A 23,605-nucleotide genomic window follows, 5' to 3' on the forward strand; every position below is an offset into this window, starting at 1 on the left:
AGCACACACAGCTTTAATCACTTACACCTGTTTAGTGGTGTAAGGTGTTCTCAGTCTGTGTTTCAGAACACAGAGAAGAATCCCAGCTGACTAGATATTTGACAAGAAAAAGAGGGACCAGAAAAAACTTCACAAATTGATTCCTGACAGTAAAGAAAGATGCCATGAGCAATATGTTTACTCAACAGAGCAAACCAGTAAGTCACTATTTTTTCAAGCCCTTTAGTAAATATATTTTCAGTCTCACAAAATCTTTTTTGAGATGACAGTGGTAATCAAGCAGATTCCCCTCCAGAAGGTGCGTATCACAGAGCAGCCCACACACGCACTGCCTTACAACACAGGTTTGCATCCGAGCACAAGCAGCTTCCCACTAGAGGGGGATCCTGGGCTGAATTTCAGGTGAGGATAAGGCTAGCAGGACAGCAGCTAACTTCAAATCACAAATATTTAAAGCTCTGATCAAAACGTTTTGTAGGAGATGTATGATCCCATTCAAGCCCATAAACCCATCTGATTCTTAACAGCTTTAATTCTTCCTATGGCCATATCATTGCTAGGGATAAAAGGGGAATTAACACACTGACAGACTGTGCCAATGGTGGCTTCCAGGCTTTTGGCCCCATTGCCAAAAAAAAGTGAGTAGTGAAAACATATTATGCTTTTCCCCATATTCCCAGTCATAATAGTTTAATAGAATTACATACCATCTTAGCGTGTCAATATGCACAGCAAATATTTGGCTAACACAAAACAGAACTAGAAAAAAATAATGGATGAGCACATGGGACATGCATTGTGAAGTGTTTGGTGCTTGCTCCTACCTAACTACCAGGTGAGTGCAAACGATGAACTCGGGTTTGGAATTCCACTGGTGGTAGGTGATATAGTAGTGTGTCTGCAGCCATATCCACTGCTGGCCTTTGGTCAGGAACCGATAGTAACAAGACTTTCCCTTTCCAAACTGCATCACTGTTAAACAAACAAGAAAGCAATTTATAGCAAACGGAAATTTCATGGTGCAAAGGCGATTAGAAAAACTACTCAGTCCCATACCCCTCTTGCAGTCTGCTACTGCACTAAAATGGCTCTGGCAGCTTTATAAACACGACAGATGATACACAAGCACGTACTGAGCTTTTACTTGGGTTCTTTTCTGCTACTGATTTTCAAGACTGCACTTTGCTATTTTGAGATTGTTCTTATAACTACTAATTGTCATAACTATGTACCTAGATATTGGCCTTTCACAAGTACATGAGAATGCATTTCAAAGACTGGGGGCTTGAAGTCAGGATCCTAATAATGGCACAAAACAATAAGATAGTGGAGTTTTAGCAGTTTAACTGAGGGTTTTCTTCTGAGTGATGACAAGAAAAATCTCAAGTGGTGTTAATACAACTGGAAAATAACGAGGAGAACTACATTAAATAACCACATTAATTCTTCCCGGACTGCTGGGAGTACAAAATGAAACATGCTCACTTAAAATACCCATAATTAATGCAAAGTAAAATACAAACGTGGTTTAAGCAATCCCATTTCACTTCACAGTAGGCAAGATGCCTGCCCAGAGCGGTCAACTTGACAAACGGGAACTTATCAAGCCACACTAACCCAAGTACTTCTACTCGCCTGCACACCTTCACTTTGTTAAATATCAGGACTAACTTATTTAGTAATCCCATTAACACTGCTGGGCTTTAGATGAAGCACTTAGCAAAGGTCTTCTGGCTAACACACCGTGCTGGGGATCACTCAGCTCCCAGTCCTGGCAGAGATTTCCTGAAGCAACTTCTATAAGTCACTTTGCCAGCACCTTACTTTGTCCCCCTGCATAGTAAGATTAAAAGATCCTTTCCTTCAGGTGTGTAGTGCAAAGACTCTCTTAGTATGTAAGACAAGATCTGTGGCTAGTGGAGATGTAGAACATAAATCACTAAATAGATTCTCTACTGACCCCACTCTCAATATAGTTAGCATCTACGTCAAACTGCACGCATATATTACCTTTAAAAGGACATCATCTAGTTAAATAGCCCACTTCTGTCTGAATGGTCTTTTAAGCAAACAGCACTAAAAAGTACTGTACTTGAGAGCAATTAAAATATTCCTTTAATATTTCCATCTACATGCCTGCTGCACTTGACACAACTTGTGTCTAGCCCCTTTCACAGCTTCCTCCGTGTGCTCAGCTGGGCCACCCGCTTCCCCCCACCTGTTTTGCACCAGCACTTTGCCTTGACAGGGCAGAAAAGCCATCAGGAAAGTGGAGTGGGGAAACTTGACATTCAGAGAAGAAGTAATTTTCTCCATTCTCTACTTTTTCCTTTAGCATCTTATACGTGTAAGTGGTAGAGGGTACGTGGTGGAGATGGGGGTGGTTTGCAACTCAGAGATGAAAGCTTGTCTAGCTCCAGTGTGCTGGGGGGGCTGTGGAGTTTCTTGGTGTCCCTCCATCACACTGCTCTATATCTCAGAGTAATTACAGCATCCCACTTTCTCCACTCTCCGGGGTGTCCTTGTTTCCTTTTGACAAAACACTCTCTTTTCAAACAGAGATAGCAGAGACAAACAGAGAGTTTGCCCAACAGGAAATCTATAAGTAATATTTTTTGGCAAAATATTTGATTACCTAGATGCACTTTACAAAGTGCATAGTTACTTTTCATTACAGTGCTTGGCAATGCAAACCAGATGGAGGACAGACCTAGTGCTGGCTCAGTATCTCAGCCTGAAGCGCATGTAATAAAATGGAAAAAACACAGTCTCGGGGATAAAGCATCTCACATGCTCCTCTGGTAGGAACAGCACACTGATTAACAGTAGACCACATCTGCTGCCTCCTTTTGCCCTTCCTCACATCAGCTCCAGCCTTCAGTAAGACATGGCTCTTCAGCAGCGGGCTGCCCTGCCGCAGTACTTGGGCTAAGTGCTCCTTCTGACCTGGGTCCCCCTGGGCTCTTGCAGATCACAGTATTTCACCTTGCACGACGATGAACTTCATGGATATTCTCTGGTGTTTGCACATCAGTCTGAACTGGACTTTTCTGCTTTACTTTCAGGTTGACCAAAACCGAGCCATCTTCACCCACAGGGAATCTTTATGCAGTACTTTGGTATTTAAAAAAGAGTCTGAATCTCTGGAAGCATTTTACTAACAGTAAGTGAGGTTCACAACACCTAACTGCACAGGCAGGCGATCCAAATACTGCTTTCAGAAGGCAGTTTGGTGAGCTGAGCCTCCTGGCTGACTCTGGAGCCAAAGGGAACAGCAAGTCCCCATGAACTGCGACAGCCAACAAAACTCACAGGGTTTGGGGCTGCCCTCACAAACTGGGGGCAGAGGGTGGAAAGTTCTGACTTCCCATTTATTAATCTCATTTCACTCTCAGACAACCTGTGCTCAAACAGGGTATCTGCCAATTTGGGAAACTTGCACAAAGAGTTCCTGCTCTGAGTGAATTCTGCAGGGATTCAACCTCCCAGGTAAGCGTCAGCTATGACAGCCTGTCTCGGGAAGAGAGAATTCCTTTGCGCCCCAGATAAAGATGCCTTTAGCAATGACAGTAAAAGGTTTTGTACAAGTGACATACGAGATCAAAGACAGGCACGCTGCAGAGGGAGAGGAACTTACAGTGTTCATGGCACCTAGCAAGAAGCTCCAGGTCATCTGCGTGGTAGTAATCATACCCTGATGTTCCCAGAACCTCAAAGGGTAAATATCCTATAATAGGTGGAGCCCTAGAAGGGAAGCAAAGGGCAGGGAGTGAGCACAAAATCTGACACTTTGACATCCTGGCAGATACGCTGCGATACTAGCGACCAAAACCACCATCTCGTACGTTCACTTGGCAGGGAAATCAGGAGTGGATTTTCATACACACAACGATGTATTTTCATATACAAGCAGAAAAAACAGCAAGGGAGAGGTAAAAATTGAGAAAATGAAAAGGTGTGTGTTTACTGTTTCATAGCCTATTCATTATGTGGGTGTAGAGAAATGCAAGTGACTCAATTCATGCTTGTGAGACACACAGCTTGAGAAATGCTATGGCTGTTCGTGTGCATAATAACTTGGAGCTCAAGTAAAATTATCCAGTAGGTTGGATGTAAATGTCATCTGGGTAGCAACTGCAGAAGAAAGAGTAAGTGGGAAGCTGCAATGTGTGTCAGGACCAGCTTGGGTAAAAGAAAAAGTAATTGTTCCCATGAAAAATCTTGGGAAATTAGAGCCAGCAAAAAAGTTTCTGTGTTGGTAGTAAAGACAAACATAGGCAAGGGGCTGATTTTAAGAACTGCTATTTCTATGGCAGGTAGAGAAGAAATCAAGGAAGTATTTAGATGGGCACATTGCACTGACTTACATGACTATTCTACTGTTAATTCTAGACTTTCCATTTTCTAGGCAAAGTGTGAGATTTTTTTTTTAAACAGGTGTCCTAACAACACTGAGCTTATGGACAGTCTTCACTGGAGCCTGCTAGCTCATGATTATGAAATAACACTGAAATGTGAGGATAAAACCACTATTTTTGCCTCTACTCCCTGTATCAGCATGCCACCTTCTGTCCCCTAGCGCTCAAGTACACTCCTGTTTGCACCAATTCAAGCACCACACATACTCTGTGAGGCAGGACTTGTGCTAATTTGGCTCCACCTATTTATTTTGGCTGCTGGATGTGCTGATAGCATGCGGCTCACCTGCCAAGTTCAGCATGTTCCTCAGGAATAAGGCGGCAGTGTGTTAGCAAAACGGTTAATGTTTCAAAACCAGGACAGTCTGAAGGTGTCACTGCCTATCAAACCTGCCTCTCCTGCTGCCTTTCTCTTGGGGTGTCAAGTGGCCCTCTTAACAAAGGTGAATGCCATAAAGTAGCCAAGAATATGAGCAAAAATTATTTATGTGTAAATATATTTGGGTTTGGATGGATCAGTCCTGAGTTTTCTGGATATTAATGCGGGAAGTTCTCCTGTCCTGGCTGAGCAACCCAGCTCCACATCTGTACTCTTGAGAGACATGGTGGGCATAGATTATTCAATAAAGAGCCCCGACAGGTTTACAACCTCTTTCTTCCCCACAGCCACGAGCAGTTTTGCACTAAATGGGAAACAGGGGAAAAGGAGGGACAGCAAGGGATCTTCTCAACAGCAGCCCCAGGAGGACCAAGGTCTGAGCAGGAGCTCCTGAGACCCAGCACAAAGGCTTGGCTGGAAAAGCCAGTCCTCCACACTCTCTGATGGCAAAGCTCTTGAAACAGAGCACGCTTAGTACACAGTGGTCTCCTCCACAATACAGCTTTATTTATTCAAATAACTTTTCATAGAGCACTGTGTTCCTTTTCCTCATGTGACCCAGATTTCTGTTAACGATGATAATATGTGTATTTATTAAAGTGTCCTTCCTTGCTGTCTCTTTGGCAGAACACACCAGTGTCTCTCCTATCTTTAATGACATGCTTATATTCAAGACAATAATGTCTTTCAGATGCACATCAAATAAACTTTTAATCTGATCAGGAAATTATTTTGCTTTCCTGACTTTCGACAGAATTCTTTAAATGAGAAAGCAACCCCAAACTGCTCCTCATCTGTCATTTGACAAGGGCCTGTCTTGCTTGTGAAACAATTTTAAAGTGTCTTGTTAGCTTAAGTTCCAGCCTTGAGGCCTGCAACTCGCTGTGCAAATGGAAATGCAGAGTCTGCAGAGAACCTTTCAAGTGCAGTCTTTTAATAAATGAAGGGAAAATAAGGAGAGGACCACAGTGCAGAAGAGAAATAGACCATTACCAAAGTCGCTAGGTTTTCTTCCTCTACATGTACACCTAGAATACAGATATTTCCTAGTTTTCTAATGTTTATCCAAATCTATGGAGTGCTTTCTGCATTATCTATCTTTACTCCGATTTATGTTCTCATCATGATAGCAAAGGTCCTGATTCCAACTCATGCTGGGTACCCTCTGCCCCTACTGACGGCACACCTCAGCGTCAGGCAGTGTGAGTTGAAACAGATAAGCAAGAAACAGCAAAATACCCAACAACAAGAGAGGTTTGAATCGGTGATTAAATGAGACAACCCACACAATCCCCTACTCATCCCTGGGTCTGGGCTCACCGCTTGCATCTGGGGCTGTCACAGACTCTGCCTCAGCATCTGCATCAGCTTAATTTACTCTCCGTAACAATGGTTTCCTCACTGGGGATATCAGTGGGACCAGAGTGGCTGCAAGCACCCAGCGCAGAGAGATTCCTCTCTGTGTCATAACCCAGATTCATCAAAAGACTCTTTGATAGGTTTCAAAGCGGCTCCTGCTCGCTGTATTCACAGGAGCTGCTGGGACACAGTCCTTTGGAAAACCAGCTCACTTCATCAGCCGGTGAAGTAGGGGCTTAGGACTCTTTCAGGAATCTTAACATTAATCACCTGATTCTGACAATGTGCATTACTGGACAGACCAATTAAAGTCTATCAAGGTCACTCCAGCAAGATCTTGACATGAATAATAAGCCAACTGTCCCAAACCACACAGCATTAACCGCAGGGCTGTCGCAGGGTCAATTCTTCCATGTTTCAAGGTATGATGTGTGAGGTACACATCTTGTTTATTATATAAATGCAAGTTATTATTAATTTATATTTGCTCTCTTCCTTGCTCTAAATGTGCAGATTATATTTAGGTTTTTTTGGTCGCAAATATTTTTTTTCCCTACAGCCTTATTTACTGGTCTTCTATTTCTAGTAATGACTACCTTTTCACAGCTTGCAAAGGGAGGGATAATGAAAAGGGTAAGATTTTGCAATGTGCTTATGCTTACATGTCAAATACAGAGAGGTAAAAGAGTGAACAAAAACTTCCATTTTCTTTTGGAGAAAATGAATCCTATATTCATCAGCTTAATAAAGTGGGTCCGGTCTATTTCATTCACCAAGCTGAATCTTAGCCCACCATATGGCATTGTCAAAACCAAATCTGCAATTAAATAATCTAATCCACTGCTTTTTCTTTTATTTTTAGAAATTTCACCATTTCTCAAGGTGAAAATCAAAACTTTATTGACACAGCAAAAGATTTAGAAGGATTCCTGGAAGCTGTAGCTGGAGAACAGAGGAGCTAAATGAATCCAGTGAACAGGATTCACACTGCTCAGTTTTAATGATTTAATATCTTGGTGAAGTTAGACATTTTTCTAGACATTTTCCCACCATTTTATATGGTTTCTTACCTGCCTAAAATATGGAAAAGTGCAAAGCATTTAAGGATGCCTAGTAAGTAAGTTCAGAGCATTATTACTTACTCAGTTGCATTTAATTAGAGCTATTCTACTTGGGATCTCAGGCAATAGCTACATAAAGTTTTCTATTTTTAAACTACTTTGTTTATTCTTCAGTGACTAAAACCAAATCTCTTACCTGTGGTCCAAGAATAAAAACTTCCATTCCAAACTATGCCTCGATGTAAATTCTTCACATGGCTCTTCAACATTGCAGAGCTCCTGCAAAACAGTTGGCACATTCAGATATTTAATCCTATGAAATGACAAAAGTAGCCCTCTATCAAGACCAAGGATGCATCTTCTTGGTATAACAAACCCTAGCAAAATATAGTGCTTTTAAAGCATGTGACTTATTTTCCTCTAAGGAATGTATAAGCCTTGTTTCATAGATGCATAAACTGATGAAAAGTGGCTGAATAATTTACCCTGGGCTGAATTTCAAAGCTAGGATAAATAGTCCAAGGGCCTCATCTTGCAGTCTGTAGGCAAAATTCCCCAGCTTTCTGTAAATATTGGTATCTGAATATGGATGACAGCACCACGTCCAGCCTCAAACTGAGCTAGCTAATGCTGTCTTGAGCAAGAAGCACCTATGGTTGTTATCCCTGTCACCACTGTCCTGTGCCACAGGACACACACAGAGCAGCAGAAAGAGTCCATGAAACACGTTGTTCACAGTGTTTCAAAATGCGGGTGGCCTTCTTACACAAAGGAGCGGTGGGATGTATTTCTTTAAAGGCTGCAACTTTTCAAACAGTTTAGCTGGTCACCGGGGCTGACTGCTCCGAGACACCCCATCACACGACTGCCTCTTCTCAAAAGCAACTCCTGCTTCGTATCTCATCACTCCAAAATATATATTTATGTCGTCTCCCACTCCCAAACACAGCAGAGTCCTCTCTCATTTACCAACCCTCTGCACAAAGGATCTGTGCTGCTGAACACTCTCTTTGAGAGGCTGCTGCACCACGGCTCCCCTCGCAACAGCCGAGCACGTGGCCCGTGGTACCAGCAGCAGCTCTGCTGCTGAGCACCGGCCAATCCCCGCATGAAAGGGAAGATGCAGTCGCAGAGCTCTCACCTTTAAGAACTGTGGTGTGACAAGACGAACAGTTGCTACAAGGCAAATCTGCTCCTCCGTGGCTGACCTGAAAGCTCGTGCAATAGCTGACTCAAAGCCATTACAGGAGGGTGTAGGCACTAGACACAACCAGACAATTTATTTAAGAAGAAGAGGAAGGACAGCTTTCTTTTCATGTTAAGACAGGTACAATGACTGATGAAACCCAAGCAACAAACTCCTCCTACCCACAAGGTGATGCCACACTGATACACGCCGATGTTATTTAAAGCATGACCCTTTAGGCTCCAAGTTACACAGTGGTAACCACGTGCCCCTGGCTTGCAGGGAAGCTTCGTAAGACAGCTCTGAGCAGCTCACAGTGTGCAGCTACAGTCTCCTTGTCAGCCTTTCTCCAGCTCAACATTTGCAAGATTCAAGATTTTACAGGTTTCTCAAACTATTTAATCTTTTAAAAGTGTCATTTGATTGCCAAAAGTGAAACAGAATAGTATATTTTACTGGTTATTTGAATAAGTAGGCTGCTTTACAGTTGGCAGTGGGTCGAATGGAGGTAGGATCAGTCTGGTATCAGTTCTTCAAACACAGCATGTAGAAGAGTGCGCTCTTCTGACCCACAGCCTCCCCACCACTTTTATATGAAAAATACCTCCAACATATCCACAGTTCATTCCACCCCTGCCAATTACAGTGCATTTTCAGCTGAAACAAGACCTTTAGGAAGCTACAGATCAACACACAACTCAAAGGAGAGAGGGAGAGAGGTAAAGGTAGGATGGAGCAGTGACTTACCATGAGTAAAATATTTAAAATCCACTACAAATTTCACGTATTCATACATCAGGGGTTCATTTGGATCTAAACTGCCTCTTGCTAAATGGCAGCAAAACTCTATTTGTTTTTCCACTGAAATGAGAGAAAGAGAGGCAGGCATACACAATGCTACTAGAAGTCTGCACTTTAGCACACTCCATATATCCAATCTATCTAGGTGTTTATACTAACCCTACCACTGTGGTATCTGAACACACCCTGCTGGGATGCTCCTGATAGCCGTAAGTAAATATGTAACTACTAGGAGCAATAAACCACTGGTTCTGCTTAAGGAAATGTATTCTCACCCTTTCTCCCATGGCTTTGCAGCCACCCCGCTACGCTGGGTGTGAAGCCCTGGCAATACTGGTCAGCGGTGTTTTCCCCTGACCTGGTGCGTGCACAGTTTCATGCAAAGCTGTTAAGTGGCATTGCAGTACCGTGCTCTGGCACCGCTCAGCAGGACCCAGATCCAAAGGGCACTGAAGTCACCCTAAGCTGCTCCATTAACGGTGGAGGGCACTGTGCCAAGCTCTTATTCACTTCTCTGCCCAGCGTCTGAACTCCATGGATTAGACCACGCAGCCTTCAGCCAGAGGGAAACCAGCCCCAGGGCAGAGCACCAGCACGAGAGCTGCCCAGTTCCCGCTGACACTTACAGGGCAGCAGAGAGGGAAGGCCAGCACTGCCCAGCCACGCCAAACCCACCAGGAAAGGGGGTTCCAACACAGGCTTGGTGGAACGTGGATGTTAGGAAGATGCCACTGCCCGCTCTGGTGCTGGGGACAGTTTCTCGGGGAAAGGGATATTTTGGGGGTGGAACAGCAGCCAGCAATAGAGATCCAGATGGACTGTTACAATAGGAAGGCTGTTGCTTAATTTACATGTAGGGTTTTTCAGGTGTCCTGAGACATGCAAGCTTCCTAAGGAACAAAGATTCTGCCAAAACCCTTCGGGATTTCTCCTACCCTTTTTGTTCCCCCAAGCCCCTCACTCCTTTAACGGGCTCAGTCCAGCATTCCATCCTGAGAAAAATATCTAATGAGGGCAGTTTCACTGTCCTATGATGCAAAGCAGACAGCAAACCAAAGACTGTCCAAATCAAAGACGAAGTCCTGGGAGCATGCAGGAACATTAGATGATGTGCTGAATTAAAAACCAGAAATACTAACTGTGGCAAAGCAGAAGTGGCAGGCAGGAGAATTAAATAGCTGGTGAGCCCTGTGCAGGCTCCCCTGGGAGCTGTTTGCCTTTGGCAAATTTCCCTGGCCAACAGACAAGAGCAGAGCTTACCGTTTAGAAAATCAGCTGCAACAGGATCTGTCATGAGCACATGTGGAGAAAGGAGCTTGTACACCTCGCTCTGCTCCCGCTCAGGCAGAAAGTTTAATATATTTTGGTCCACCAAATCTGACTGATACAAAAGAATGCTTTGTCATGTTCAGCGGTACAGCCTGACACAACCACACATCCTTTCACCCGCATCAGAGCACAGATGCTACCGGTCTAGCACGGATGCTTAAGACAAGGAAGCCCTGTCAAGGAAGCCCAGTCAATCTGCAGATGGATCTAGGGCAGAATATAACCCTTAGGTTATTTTACCCCAGGGTTGCTATCTATTTGCAAAAGGTTGAATGGGTTCCAGACCCAGAGGTTGCCCTTCAGTTCAGCCAGATGCAAGCTGGAGAAGAATCCCTGGTACCACAGGAATACAACATGATGAGAAATATTTTAAACATTTCCCTTTGGAAGCACAAGACAGAAGTGGGAGAGCTCCTCCTCACATCCTCCATTTGTCTTCTGGGCTGAACATCTGTCAAAATCAGCTCAACCTGCAAGTGTGTCAGTGCTGATAAACCCACACATCCTGACTAAAGGGGTTCTGCCAAAATGTCAGCGCGTATTTGTTTCTTTGCACACCATGACATTCGGCCAGGTTAACTGTGTGCTCAAATCTTCCCTCACATAGCATCACTAGTGCCTCATGTTTGGCACCAGATAAAAATTGTTTTTGAGGGGCCAACAGAAACTTCTGTACCCAACAGCTAACTGATGTCTAGAAATTCTCCCAGAAAACTCTGAGGCCACATATTTGTTACTGAAGATGATGGGGTCAAAGTGAAAAAACCAATGACATTGGAAGAGCATATATTCAGCCCTGGAATAATCTTTAAATTATCTGAGGAGAGCTTCAGCATGCACAAATTTCGTAAGCGTAAGATTTTCCATATATCTGGTGGGATAAATACCACTCAGACCATCCTTCAGAAGCGCAACCAAGTAGTGAGCTACGAGTACAGTGATTTTGCATAGGGTTTTTTTTAGCTAACTCGCAGACCCTGAGAGAGAATCTGTAATTCACAGGAGCTTGAGAAACTCCCCAAGTTTGTTGGTTTATCCCCCACCCAGTGTCAGTTGCCTCTTCGGTTGGACAAAACCAAGCCCCAGCCCTGTAGTGACGGGACTGCGTTAAGGCAGGGGAATGATTCTTCAACATATCGCGTTGTCAGAACTTACCGGTAAGTGTCCAAGCAGAGATGAAACACTATCAGATACATAAATAATAATCCCATCAGTGGTAAGAGCAATGAGAAAGCCATCTAGTGCCTAATGATGAAAAGGCAGGCAAAAAAGAAAAAAATTAAAAGAATTGTGCAAGGGAACAACTTAGACTATAAGAGGCTAATTTATTCTTCGGTGGTGCTTCTAGCAGCCTAAAACTAATATAAATCAATTATGGAAATGATAGTTCAATGCAGAAAAATAAAAATTACACATGCTGTCTAATTCAACATTCTTCTTATATTCTTATTTGCTCATTAATATTAAATTGACTTGTATTTCTCACCCAGGGAGTATTTATTTAACATGAAGCAAGACAGTGATGGTTAGATTTCTACACCCACACAATCCTAGTGACTTCAGTCACTTCATTATGTGTTCTGAATTACACAATAGTTAACCAATTTGGTGCGTAAGGAGATGCTAGATATCATCATGGCAAACCTAGCATTGTAGATGGATGGATGGACAGACAGATAAGCAGAGACAGAAAAGTTATACAGTGCTGTATTTATGGTCTACGTGGACAAGATCTAAAGCCTTATTTATGTAAAGCACTCATTTCTTAGGCTAGTGACACAACAATTTTAAACTTTTTTTTTGTTTCCCCTTTCTTATTCACAATGGTTTCTGTCCCGGAGTCAAAGTTCTTTGTCCCTTTTAAGTCACTGCATGTGCTTTCCTCTTTGGGTGTTCTCCCTATTCTTCACAACATCTTCTTGTACCATTGACCCAGTGTCTCACCTTATTCTTCTCTAACACTTACCAATACCTGTGAGTTTTAACCTCTGATCAGCACCATGCACAAAGCCAACTCTTCTAAAGACACTGTTAGGCTGCTCTGCAGCTTAGCTACAGGGAGCCAAAGATGCAGCATTCCCGGTCTTCCCCACCTCACTGTCATAATCTGCCTTTGCTGAAAATAAGATGTCTCTGGAAAAAACCACTGATTTCAAGTCAGCTGGTCAACTGTCTAACATAGCCCTGAAAGCCAACAGTTATTAAAGGGCTCTCTCTCCCCCACCACTTCTATGGGGGGAATTTGTTTTGATTCAGCTGGAACAAACTAGCTTGTTTGGTGAGAGAAATTCCCAGAAAGAATGAACAGATTTTTCCAGGGAGGTGAGTCATGACATCCTGATGAAAAGGAATAACTAAGACACTGCAGCACCTCCCAGCTCAGCCCAGCATACACCCTTATTTTGGTGGGGCAAAGAGCAACAGCTGCCCACGCAGGGCAGGAGATGTCCTCGCCAGAGGAGCGTGCAGCACAAACCCAAAGCTGCATCCTTAGGAAAGGAAAAATGTAGGCTCTTGGGGTGTTTCAAGATCAGCTAAGCATTTTAGAGGTATCAGAGCTGTTCTCCTGAATGCACTTAAAGACAATCCACGCAAAAGATACAGCATTCACATCACAAGTACAGCACTGCACAGCTAGCAGCAGCAAAGGCAGCAAAGTAAATGTTGCCTGGCTAATGGGATGTGGGAGGAAGAGAGCTGCTCTGCTTTCTTCAGGTCCTTTCAAGTTTTTGCTAAAACTGCTAGCTCTAGCAGCTCTTCTGGGAAGGGCATTTCTCATTTTACTCTCTCACCAAGCCAAATCTGGGCCAAATTGTTCTTAATTCCTAAATGAAAAGCTTTAAGGGGAAGCAATCATATTTTTAATTCTGTGCCTGCAAAGCATTTAGCAGAACCTTGGTCTCTGTCAGGTTTGTATTATACGTGCCAGTAGAGTAGAAATCATTAACATTAACATCGGGACCTACCGGTTTTCACCTGTATACTATATGTCTCTGAACTACTCCACTGAACTGATTACTTCTCGCTAATCTATGCAGCTTTAATTTCTTCTTACCTCTAACATCAACTGGGTGAACTCCTCGTTGCTAAGAAATGAAGGCTTCCAGTCTTGTCTAATCTCACAGGCTTCTGTCTGTGCTGTGATTTCTTAAAGAGAAAACATCAAAAAAGCAACATGACTCATGCTAGTTGGATTTCTTTTTTTCATTTTCAAGTAACACTAGATTTCTTCTAAGAGGCTTTCAGAGGAATCATCCTCAGATCATTCTCCACACAAAGCCTTCTTGTATGCAACAGTCATTTTCCACACCATGATGACAGAAATGCATTAGAAATCAAGAAAAGGAAGAGGAGACATTTTGGGTGGTCTCAAGAAATCCTTCAAAAATTAAGGTCAGTGGGCTTATTTCAGAGTAGCTGAGCATCACTGGGAGCAGAGGGTGTCTGCGACTCTGAGGCCGTTTCAGGAAGACTCACAGAAGTGCCCAGGCAGCAAGACAGGCTGTGCCCAGTCACGTCCTACCCCAGGAGACCTGGGAATAGGGTACAGAAACCCTCTTCCCCTGGCTTTTGTAGTGTGTGTTGTTCTTCAGCTCTTCCTCCCTCATGCCCTGTTTGAGAGTATACAAAGCGTGCCAGGGGATGTGGAGGCCAGCAAGGGAAATGGAGCAATGCCACTACATTAAAAAGCGTACAGCACTGCATCTTTTGAAGTATATCCACGTTTAACTGGTCAGCACTGTATTCAAACCTAGCCCATTCCCTGAGGCCAAATGCTGTGCCTTATTCTGACCCTCACTTAGGTTCATGTCCTCTCTGGAGGTCTTAGATGCTTGGGAAAAGCAGTTTTCATCTGAGCGGAAACTGGCTGCTGGGCAGATGCCGAGCCAGTGCCTTCAACAGGAGCTGGTCAGCACCCTCCAGTACCTTTCTGTTTCTGCAAGAAGTCAATGGTCCTCTGCAGTATTGTGGACTTGTCCATCTTGAGAGGGTGGCCGTGGCCCTGCAGCATCGTGCAAAGCTCTTTAATGAGGACATTGAACTGGTCTCTCCTCTTCTTTTCAGATTTGTTGCGTGATGCCCTGGGTGACAGAAACATAAATGCTGCTAAGTAAAATGAAGGACCAACAGCTCAACCCAGGGAGAGGTAAATGGCCCTGCACCAGCAAAACACTTTAAATACAAGAATCTAAACTCTGCTGGGACTGCTCATTTGTTTAAAATTAGATGTGGGCGTAAGCGCCTTGCTGCTGCTTAGAGCCTTGCAGCAGGACTGAACTCACCCTCAGCAAGCAACACCTGAAGGTAACAAATGTGATTTACATTAATTTAAGCAAGACCATATCCTCACATACGTTTCAGCAGCAGTTCCCACTGTTTCAAAAGTGGTGATAACGAGCTGAAGGTGTTATGGGCAAAATTTCTCCAGTAAGAGAAGTCCTGGCGTCTACATGCTCATGTTTTGCCCACCTCATTTTTATGAACTTTTGTTTTGCAGCTACTACACACGCATTTAAAGGTCAAAATGTGATGGATTCTTTATTCCCTGATTTGTACTTGCTAAAGTAGCTTATCAAGAGACAATACTGTGCAGAGACAACTTGACTGCAGAATAAAGTCAAGCACATGCTCTGTATCTGGTTTTGAAAAGCTGCTGCCATAATATGAAACTGGGAATGTTAAGAGTCTAGCTGCAGAAACCACAGACTAGTTTCCAGCTTGCATTAATACAATTTAAGAATGTTTTATTAGGGTTTTCCCCTCCATTAAAAACAATAAAGGAGAAAGCAAATCCATTCAGTTTCTTCCAAAATGTTCTTTCCAGTGCTCGTATCTGAGATAACCCTATTTTCATACAACCTCTTCCAGTAGTAATTAATTTTCTTTACAAGTGTATTCATGATGGTACATGCTTCCTGTGATCTAGACTGAGTGTGGTATGTAGAAAGCATTTCCATTCATATTCAGGTTGGCATTTGGAGGTTCTCAGATCCAGCATTTATGTTCACAGTCATCTCTGTTTTGGCACTTGTGTACGATGACTAATTAGAACTGAGCCAAACACTTCTCTGAAGGGAGACTAACTCATACCTGTGCTAAAGCAGGACTGCTCTCTAAGTTTCACAGGGAACTCTACCCCAGGTGGGCAGCACTGCATGATGCCAATAATCACAGGTCAGGAGTCCTGCATCAAGATAACAAATAGCCATGGGATAACATGAGATTCTGAGGGCACAACAACATAATTTAAGGGCCACTCAGCTGATTAACCCATTGCAGGGATGGTCAAACACACTGAGAAGCTTGGAAGTGGTGACTTAATTATGCTGTTTGTGGTCTGCTACACACAGCCTGTAAACTGCATGGGGGTTTTGCCTCTGACATCAGTGGTCCCAAGTACTTTTTGAAGCATTGGACAACGCAGCATTTACAATTCTCCCCTGAGAGAGCTTCCACTCTCAGTGCTCTGTGCACCCCTTCATACCTCTTTGCCCTGTCCTTCTCATCTTCATCCATCAGTTCGTTTACACAACACAGGGCTCTGGAAGAAAAAGACAGAATTATTTACTGAGACACATTCCCTGGTCTTGTTGAGGATGGCAGAATATGGAGCTTACTGGTTTGTACTTTATGACTGTCTGGATGTTTCAATCTTCCCTTTCCCAAACTCCACTCTCGTAATGTAGTTTCTTGCTTGTTTTGTCAGCTACTGAGGCTTGAGAAGTGAAAACGCTGCTATATGCCCAAACATACAGCTACAATAAGCATGATTTTAGAGAGAAAGAGCTAAGAGCCAGCAGCCCCTCAGCCTGCCTTTGTACTCTCCTCTGCCACAGGATGGGGAACCTTGCCGAAGCACTGAACTCTGCACAGGGATCAGCATCTCCTCTACTAACGTGAGAGCTGATTTGACTCTGATGTCTGTACCAGGCAGCACTGTGCCTGGTCCTGTTTTGGGAAATCAAACAAGCTGATGGTTGATTTCAAGCATTGCAATGCTTGAAAAGCATCTGAGCTTTCTTTCCCAGTGGAAGGGCATAGGAGGAAGAGGGAAACTATGCTAATCCCCCAAAGGATTAGTATTAGGCAACAGCAGGGTACTATCAGGACATCTAAGAGATGATATGATAGAAAGGTTCATCCAAAGAATCCTGCAGCCAATGACTGCTGCTTCTGCTGGTGGACTTCCACCACATCATCTGAGCTGTGTCCTACCCCTAGGACTCACACCCAAGACTTCAAGTTAAAACTTCCTCATCTGGCACTAACCAGGAAAAAGAAGGGAATGTGACCTGGGTTCCCTGGGTTCTGTACGTTCCTGCACCACAACAGTCATTGTGGGCTGCTGGCTTCACTTATCTTAACTGTTCCTGCAGCGCAGGTAGGGAGAACAGTTGGCAACAACTCTCAGTAAGGACACAGTACTGTCAAGCCCCGTGAAATGATGGAAAATTCAACGACGGTAGCTTCTTCACTGATGACTTGCTTTCTGTGACTCAGATGGGCTAAGTCTGAGGGAAGGGAGCCAGGGATGCAGACAAGCCAGCTGCTGTCACTCCACGCCACGTTGCCTGGGTCAGCTCTGCTGGGTTGCACCCCCTCAAACACCTCCAAAGAAGAAATTGCACCCATCCCCAGCATCAGCACCAATCTGCCTCCATCTCTAGCGAGCACTTTCACCTCCCACCCTGCCCAGCACCCAAGGGGCATTTTTCAGTTGGGTATATTCAAATGTTTTCCCTGCTCAAACTACTGCTCAGGCAATTCAAGCAAGCTCAAACAACTTGGTGGCTACAAAAGGAACATGAAATAAAACTACCCAGAACTGATAGGAAGTCAAAGATGCTGCTCACAGTAAAAGCTACAAAAATTTTCCCTTCCCTTCCTGCTTCAGGGCAAGAATCTCCCACCCTGCAGATGACATGGGCAGAAGAAACTGTATGATTTCTTTTGTCCCAAATTATGAATGCACTCCATGGGGAGAGAGTGGTTCTCGCTGCCTGAATCACTGAAAGCTACAAGCCAAATTAGAAATTACCTGTTCTATTCCTCAGATTCATCAGTCCAGACTGATGGGGTGAGATTAGCACTTCTTATCACCATGTAAATAGAGACGGAGAAAAATTAATCCTGAAAGGAAAAGAAAATCCAGTTAAAACACAGTTTGCAGGCATGACTTAGCCTAGAGAGCAGCAATCACTTCGAGCTGAAAAAGTCTACCGCCGTAAGTTAGGAAGATGCTCAAGTACAACTGGTGAAAGCTCAACAAAGCCTCCAGGAACCATGCTCTGGGGCTCCTGACTCTGTGTGCACCACCTGCAGCCGCAGAAGCAGCCTGGGAAGGCCAACTTGACCTCTTGTGTCCAAAAAGCCATGTGGCCCAGCAGGGTGGAAGAATGGCCCTACTAGGTTGGGGCCAGTGAGGATTGATGGGAGTCCTTTCAAAGTATGATAGTTTACATGGCATGGATGCTGTGAAAACCAGCGGGTATGATCCATCCTTCACCTACCCAATCACGCAACCAAAACCCTCCTTTGAGATGAACACGATCAGCTAAAGTCAGCTCAAGCCACAATCGCCCACCTGTGGATGGATTTAAGGCCTCCCATTGAGATTTGCTACTGACAGGACACACATCTCCTTTTTGTTTGTGATTTAAACAGTTACTAATGAACACCCTGAACTCCTGACTATACCCGCACTACAGTGCTCACCTCCCTGCAACCATCCCTGTTGAAACTTGTCTGGCTTCAGATGAGCCTCATTCTCAGGAAGGACACGAATGTAACCAGACTGTTCATGACTGACAGTGATATCTTCAGCAACAGCCAAGTGCTGGGCTTCCAAATTTAACAAGCTTTTAATGCCCTTAAAGTGACCTCCCTGCTTTGAGCCCAGGTTCATGGCTGTTTCATCTGTTACCATTAGTACCAACATCAGCTCAAGACACCGCAAAAAACTCGCTGCCACTACCAGAGATGACATATTTGTAACCATGGTGAATGAGCAAACATACCCCAACATTTTTGATCATGTAAAGGACTAGAAAGAGCTTGTTCTTTTCCCCAGCTAGTGAAAACACCTCAAAGGGAGGAAACACAAGAAGGTGGCTGAAGAACCACTGCAAGAGACACACGTCAGGCAGGCACGCTGGAAAGGGCAGCTGGGACAGGGTAGGGGCTGACATTGTGGGGGTGCTGCTAAATACCACGAGCAACACAGATCCCAACCAGTGATACGGTGAGAGTGCTTTGTAGGGGAGGTTTACGTGAGTAATGTGAGACAACGGGCCAAATCCTGCTCATTGCAGCTAAATGAAATTATGTCAGTCCATTTGCTCAAAAAAATTGGCTCAGATAAAGTGTGATACAGTCATTGTGAACAGTAATATGGAAGTTACCTGCAAGAGGCCTGAACCTCCTGACATAACAGAAGTACAAGAGTAACATATAAAACACCTAATGTGTTTCAATGGTAAGTGAATCAGTAAAAAATGCAGTTGGGATGAAGTGATCATTTTCAGTTTGGAACATGAACTTCCAGGGAAAATCTTACACAACTCCTGATATTCTCAGTGAGGCTGCAACTGAAAACACCTGTGTAGCAAGTTTAAACATGGTGGATCTGCTACGCTTCTGTTCTCACAGTCATAATACGCTGGTCAAGTTACAAGCTTTTGTCCTAGTTCAAAAGGAGCGTGTGATCTTATTTGTTACCCTATTGAGCTATCACAGAACCGAGTTGCTCATCTTAATCACTGTTGCTCATCAGCCAGTGCTGTTTTATTCAACTCATACAGTTGTTTCTCCACTAGAAGAATGACCCATACAGAAGTTTTGCCAACTTGTAATAATTTTGGAGATATGTAGGTATAAAGAAAATTCTTCTTAAAGCAACAGGTTAAATTACAAAAAATGCTTGTGAATACACAAACAGATCTATCACAATTTTTCAGGAAACTTATTTTCTATATGGGCTTAAGTACACAAAAATTCAGCCAAACAAAAGATTCTTCCCGAGCTTTATGAGTGCAAAGCTTTATGCAGAAATCTTCACACTGCCTTGCCCATAGGTTGTCTAACTGAAAACTCCTGGGAAGCCTGATGGGTTTTCTGCCTTGTACACGTGGTTGCCCTCCCAGCCAGCTTGAACAGCAGTAAGTTGAGGGAAGCTGGTCACTGAGAGAGACAACAGAGCAGTTAACGCTCACTGAGTCTAAATTGGGGAATGAAGCCCAGATTCTCCAGTCTCCAGCAGCAGCTATCGCACCCCGCTGCAGCGAGCTGCAAGGGGCAGAGAATGAGGCTTCCCAGGTCTGTCCCAATGGGACACTCCCAATGAACGTGAGAGATGTCCTCAGTCAACACCAGACTTCCAGGCTCTAACAGAATAAGTGGCCATGCGAGAATTCACAGGCCCGAACACGCAGAGAAGCTTTTTGCATGATACAGCAGGATGGTGAGCTACAAAAAGTCTTAGTAGAAGACACCTAAGGTCAAAATATTCTTAACCGGATTAAGCACTTCAGGACTACATTTAGCTAAGTGCTTTTTGTCTTGTTATGAGCCAGAGCTAAATATAGTAACCAGAATACTTAAGAATAGTTTCATAAGGGTTGTATACACTCCTCAGCAAGATAAGGCACTTAGCACTACAGACAGCAGTATGTCTACATGTTAAGAGTATTTTAAATAGCTCCAGATAGAATCTCTTTGACCTTAACTGTATTAACCAGAGGGATCAAAATTTATTTATTGCCTCCTGAAAATCCTCTCCTGCAACACTTGGAGAGAAGGATTTCTGAACTCTATGGGCAGGTAAAGAGAGAGGACACTTGTCAGTGCTGCTGGCATCATTTTTCACCCCACCTACAACAGGTGAGGATCAGCTTTCTCACAAAGAAATGTACATCCACCATTGCTTATTGCCCTCTGTAAAGGGAAAAGATTTTTTCTTCCCTTGTACAGGGAGTCTCAAAAAACACTCAGAGCATTTTAGGGGCAAGTTATATTTTAGACTTTTCAAATATGACAGTATTTGAGGTTGTTTCCAGGGTTACAGAAAAGCTAATGTAGTATGACAGCCTTAACAAGACAAATGGACTTCTCAGACACACAGCTAATAGTTAAAGCACTATTCCATGCTTCCTATCTGCAATATTCTGGCATGTTTTTTACTGAAGAGAGAATGGGAGAGGGAATTCTTTTAAAATTCTTTGTTTTGCAGAACTGTCTGACTTCAGGAGCTATCTAAAACTGCAAACTTCTGACTAAGGAAAATGTTTATTTATTGGCTCACTGCAAATCATCAAAATATTAACATTACCTTAGGATAACTCTTAATGGAACATCACATTAGTAAGAATTATTGCCTGAAACCAACAGTTCCTATGAATGCTTCATTCTAGCTTTAATTTTAATTATTTGGTTATGTCACTGCCGGCAAGGCAAAGATCACTCTAGGAATGTAATGCTGCACATTTCTTTGTGGTCAGCACCAAATAAAGCTTTCATAGGTCACCTAAAAAGGGTCTCTGAACCCAGCTAATTTGATGGCTTTTCCCAACTATATCAATGGGTCTAATTAAAAACATTCTCTATGCATAAAAACTTTGTTGTGCTTGTATTTAAATTTTCATAAAATTTTGCATTTAAGTAATGTACAGCAGTTAGGGAGTCTTCAAATCTATGCTGCAGGAAATATTTTAATTATGGAAATGTGCTGTGCTAATAATTTCCACAGATTTTACATGCAACGAATTCAGCAGAGAGCCCTCAATTACAAGATGCAGCACTTTGAGGCACAATGCAGTCATAAATAAGAGAGTTAATGCATTCTCCAGCAATACGATTTATATGTCAATATGCCAATGTTTCATTCTTCTTGAGGCAACAGGAGGGCATGACTGTGGTTGACAGCTAAACAGCTGATTTAATTTTTACAAGGCAGAATTTAACCTTTTCCGTAAAGTGCTACTGATTCAATTATAAGATGCTAATGTAAATGACATTTAAAAACCCCAAACAGTGCCACTGAATCTTTATGGCTGTTTAGCACAGAAGTGGTCGTCGCCTCCGTTCATGTACTGGAGCACCACAGCCCTGCCGCCCGTCCTGTGCTGCCCACCGCTGGGCTACTCGGACATTTGCCCATCACACAGAGCACGGAGGAAAGCCACGGCAGTGGCTCTCACAGCCCTCTGCTGAACAATGTCTTTGTCTTATACTGAACAGACTTGACTGGATGACCTTCAAGGTCTTTTCCAACCTTGATGATTCTGTAATTCTGTGCCTTGATGACAAACTTACCCACCTTCAGGACAAACGTTCCTGGACAGGCTTTGTCCCAGCACCACAGCAAGTGGGCAAGAGCAGCAGTAGCTGCTCTGTAGACTCTCTGTCGGAGTACCCCATCCAGCACTGCCTGGCTGCTGCCATCTCACAGCTCAGCGTGAAAGCATGACACAAAAATGCAAAGGCTAAAACAGACGTGGCAAATGAGTTGCATCTCTGCATTATTTGACCTGCTTGCTTAATTTTTTTCTGCTTGCATTTTACCCTCTCCTTTCCTTGCCACACCTTGCCTTCTGTTGTTCTTCACTCTTTCCTGCTCTTCTTTCACTTATCCCCCTTACCTAACATCCATTGGTTTGAAATTCAGAGAATTGGATTTTTCTTGAATGTACCTCCTCTCCATCTTGTTGTTTCTTATGTCATCTGCCTTCATCTTTCCACTGCTTTATCTTCTCCGTGTTCTTTGCTTTCCTCTTCTCAAAAGAGAAAAAAGATGTTCTAATGATCTCAGTGCCGACAATCAATCAGCCATTTAACTGTGGGAACTCTTGGTTTGCCCAGGTCGGAGGCTTGCGTGGCTGCCAAAGTCTGTTTAGGGACACACCACCTTAGGGATCGTGCTGGTGGGGATCAGACGGGTGACTTCAACATGGCTGGCTCCCAATCCACCTTGCTCCAGGTCCGGGAGCACTGGGTCCTGTCCTGCCTGAGAGCTCCCAATGCCAGTTTCAGACCCTCTGCCTCTTTGGAGGAACTGGAATCCCCTTCTGTTCAGTGGTAGAGCTGTGCAGCTCCATCCTTCACAGAAACACCACCCCACATCTCCACCGCGGGACGGCTGAGGGAAGCGGCCCACTACAGCACGCTCATCTGTGGCAGCTAACACACACCTCCACTCTTTGGGGGTGACATGCCGTGACTGCACCTATACTTTCACACAGCATCTTTGTTTACTGGAACATGGGTAATGGTGGTAAATCAGTGAGGGGACCAAATATTCTGTGGCCTCTTTTGTTAATCTGTCAGAAGTGAACTTTTTGTGCCACTATTGTAACTATTGCATCTCGATGCACTCACTGATCTACAGCATACTCTCCTGGTTTACTGAACTCTAAATTTAGGTTGTTACCTGTGACAGATTTATGACTACATTCATTATAGCAGTAACCGCTTCAGACAGAAGCTAAGAGGTGCACAAAGAAAATGGATTATACAAAACAATTAGACCATAAAAAAGGCTGTATCAGAACACTGTGATTCAGCACAGAAATTAAATGAAAGATAGAGGGATGAACAATAGTGGTGTGTTGGGGTTTTTTTTGTGGTGTGGTTTTTTTTTTTTTTTTTTTAACCAGGATATGCTGTTTTCTGACAAAAGAAAGGGGGAAAAGGATTAAAAACTAACAGATACTCGAAAAGAAAAGATGATTACTGGAACATTTTGTTCTCTAGGATTTTTGTCAGATCCTGGAGAAAATAGCTGGCCAAGTTTGTTCTGTTCCAGCAAATTACTGAACCTTGCAGGGTAAAGATACAACGTTGTAGAATATTATTTAAAATGTCTCCAGGGTTTCTGTAACAAGAAGGGCATGAATTTAATTAATTCTATCAATTTGTCTAATAGCCCCTTAAAATTCTCAAAACATGGCAAAAGGCAGAACTGCTGATTCACAACCCTAAGTAGTACAAAACTGTACTTCTACTGGCACAAGCAGGGTAGGATAAAAATGCATATGCAAATAATGCTTCTTCCACAGTCTTGGATGAATACCTGTGT

At 43.5% G+C, this 23,605-nt stretch overlaps 1 protein-coding gene across 6 annotated transcripts in view; it reads right to left on the reverse strand.

Moving 5' to 3' along the window:
• Positions 1-23,605, reverse strand: part of PASD1 (PAS domain containing repressor 1) — a 107,154-nt gene that overhangs the window by 12,329 nt on the left and 71,220 nt on the right. For 5 of the 6 annotated variants that reach the window (XR_012630734.1, XM_074882818.1, XM_074882816.1 and 2 more), the window contains exons 2-12: positions 17,573-17,664; positions 16,019-16,075; positions 14,461-14,615; positions 13,589-13,680; positions 11,689-11,778; positions 10,465-10,585; positions 9,151-9,264; positions 8,359-8,477; positions 7,414-7,496; positions 3,638-3,744; positions 825-972 (exon numbers count right to left, since the gene is read on the reverse strand). Coding sequence is in view for 5 of the 6 variants with exons in the window: in XM_074882818.1 (XP_074738919.1) it covers positions 825-972; positions 3,638-3,744; positions 7,414-7,496; positions 8,359-8,477; positions 9,151-9,264; positions 10,465-10,585; positions 11,689-11,778; positions 13,589-13,680; positions 14,461-14,615; positions 16,019-16,050 (1,061 nt within the window). In the remaining variant the exon portion in view is untranslated. Of the gene's footprint in view, positions 1-824; positions 973-3,637; positions 3,745-7,413; positions 7,497-8,358; positions 8,478-9,150; positions 9,265-10,464; positions 10,586-11,688; positions 11,779-13,588; positions 13,681-14,460; positions 14,616-16,018; positions 16,076-17,572; positions 17,665-23,605 lie in introns of those variants that run through there. The other variant, XM_074882821.1, reaches the window with a different exon arrangement.

This window comes from Strix uralensis, chromosome 13 (assembly GCF_047716275.1).
Source record: "Strix uralensis isolate ZFMK-TIS-50842 chromosome 13, bStrUra1, whole genome shotgun sequence".
Taxonomy (NCBI): domain Eukaryota; kingdom Metazoa; phylum Chordata; class Aves; order Strigiformes; family Strigidae; genus Strix; species Strix uralensis.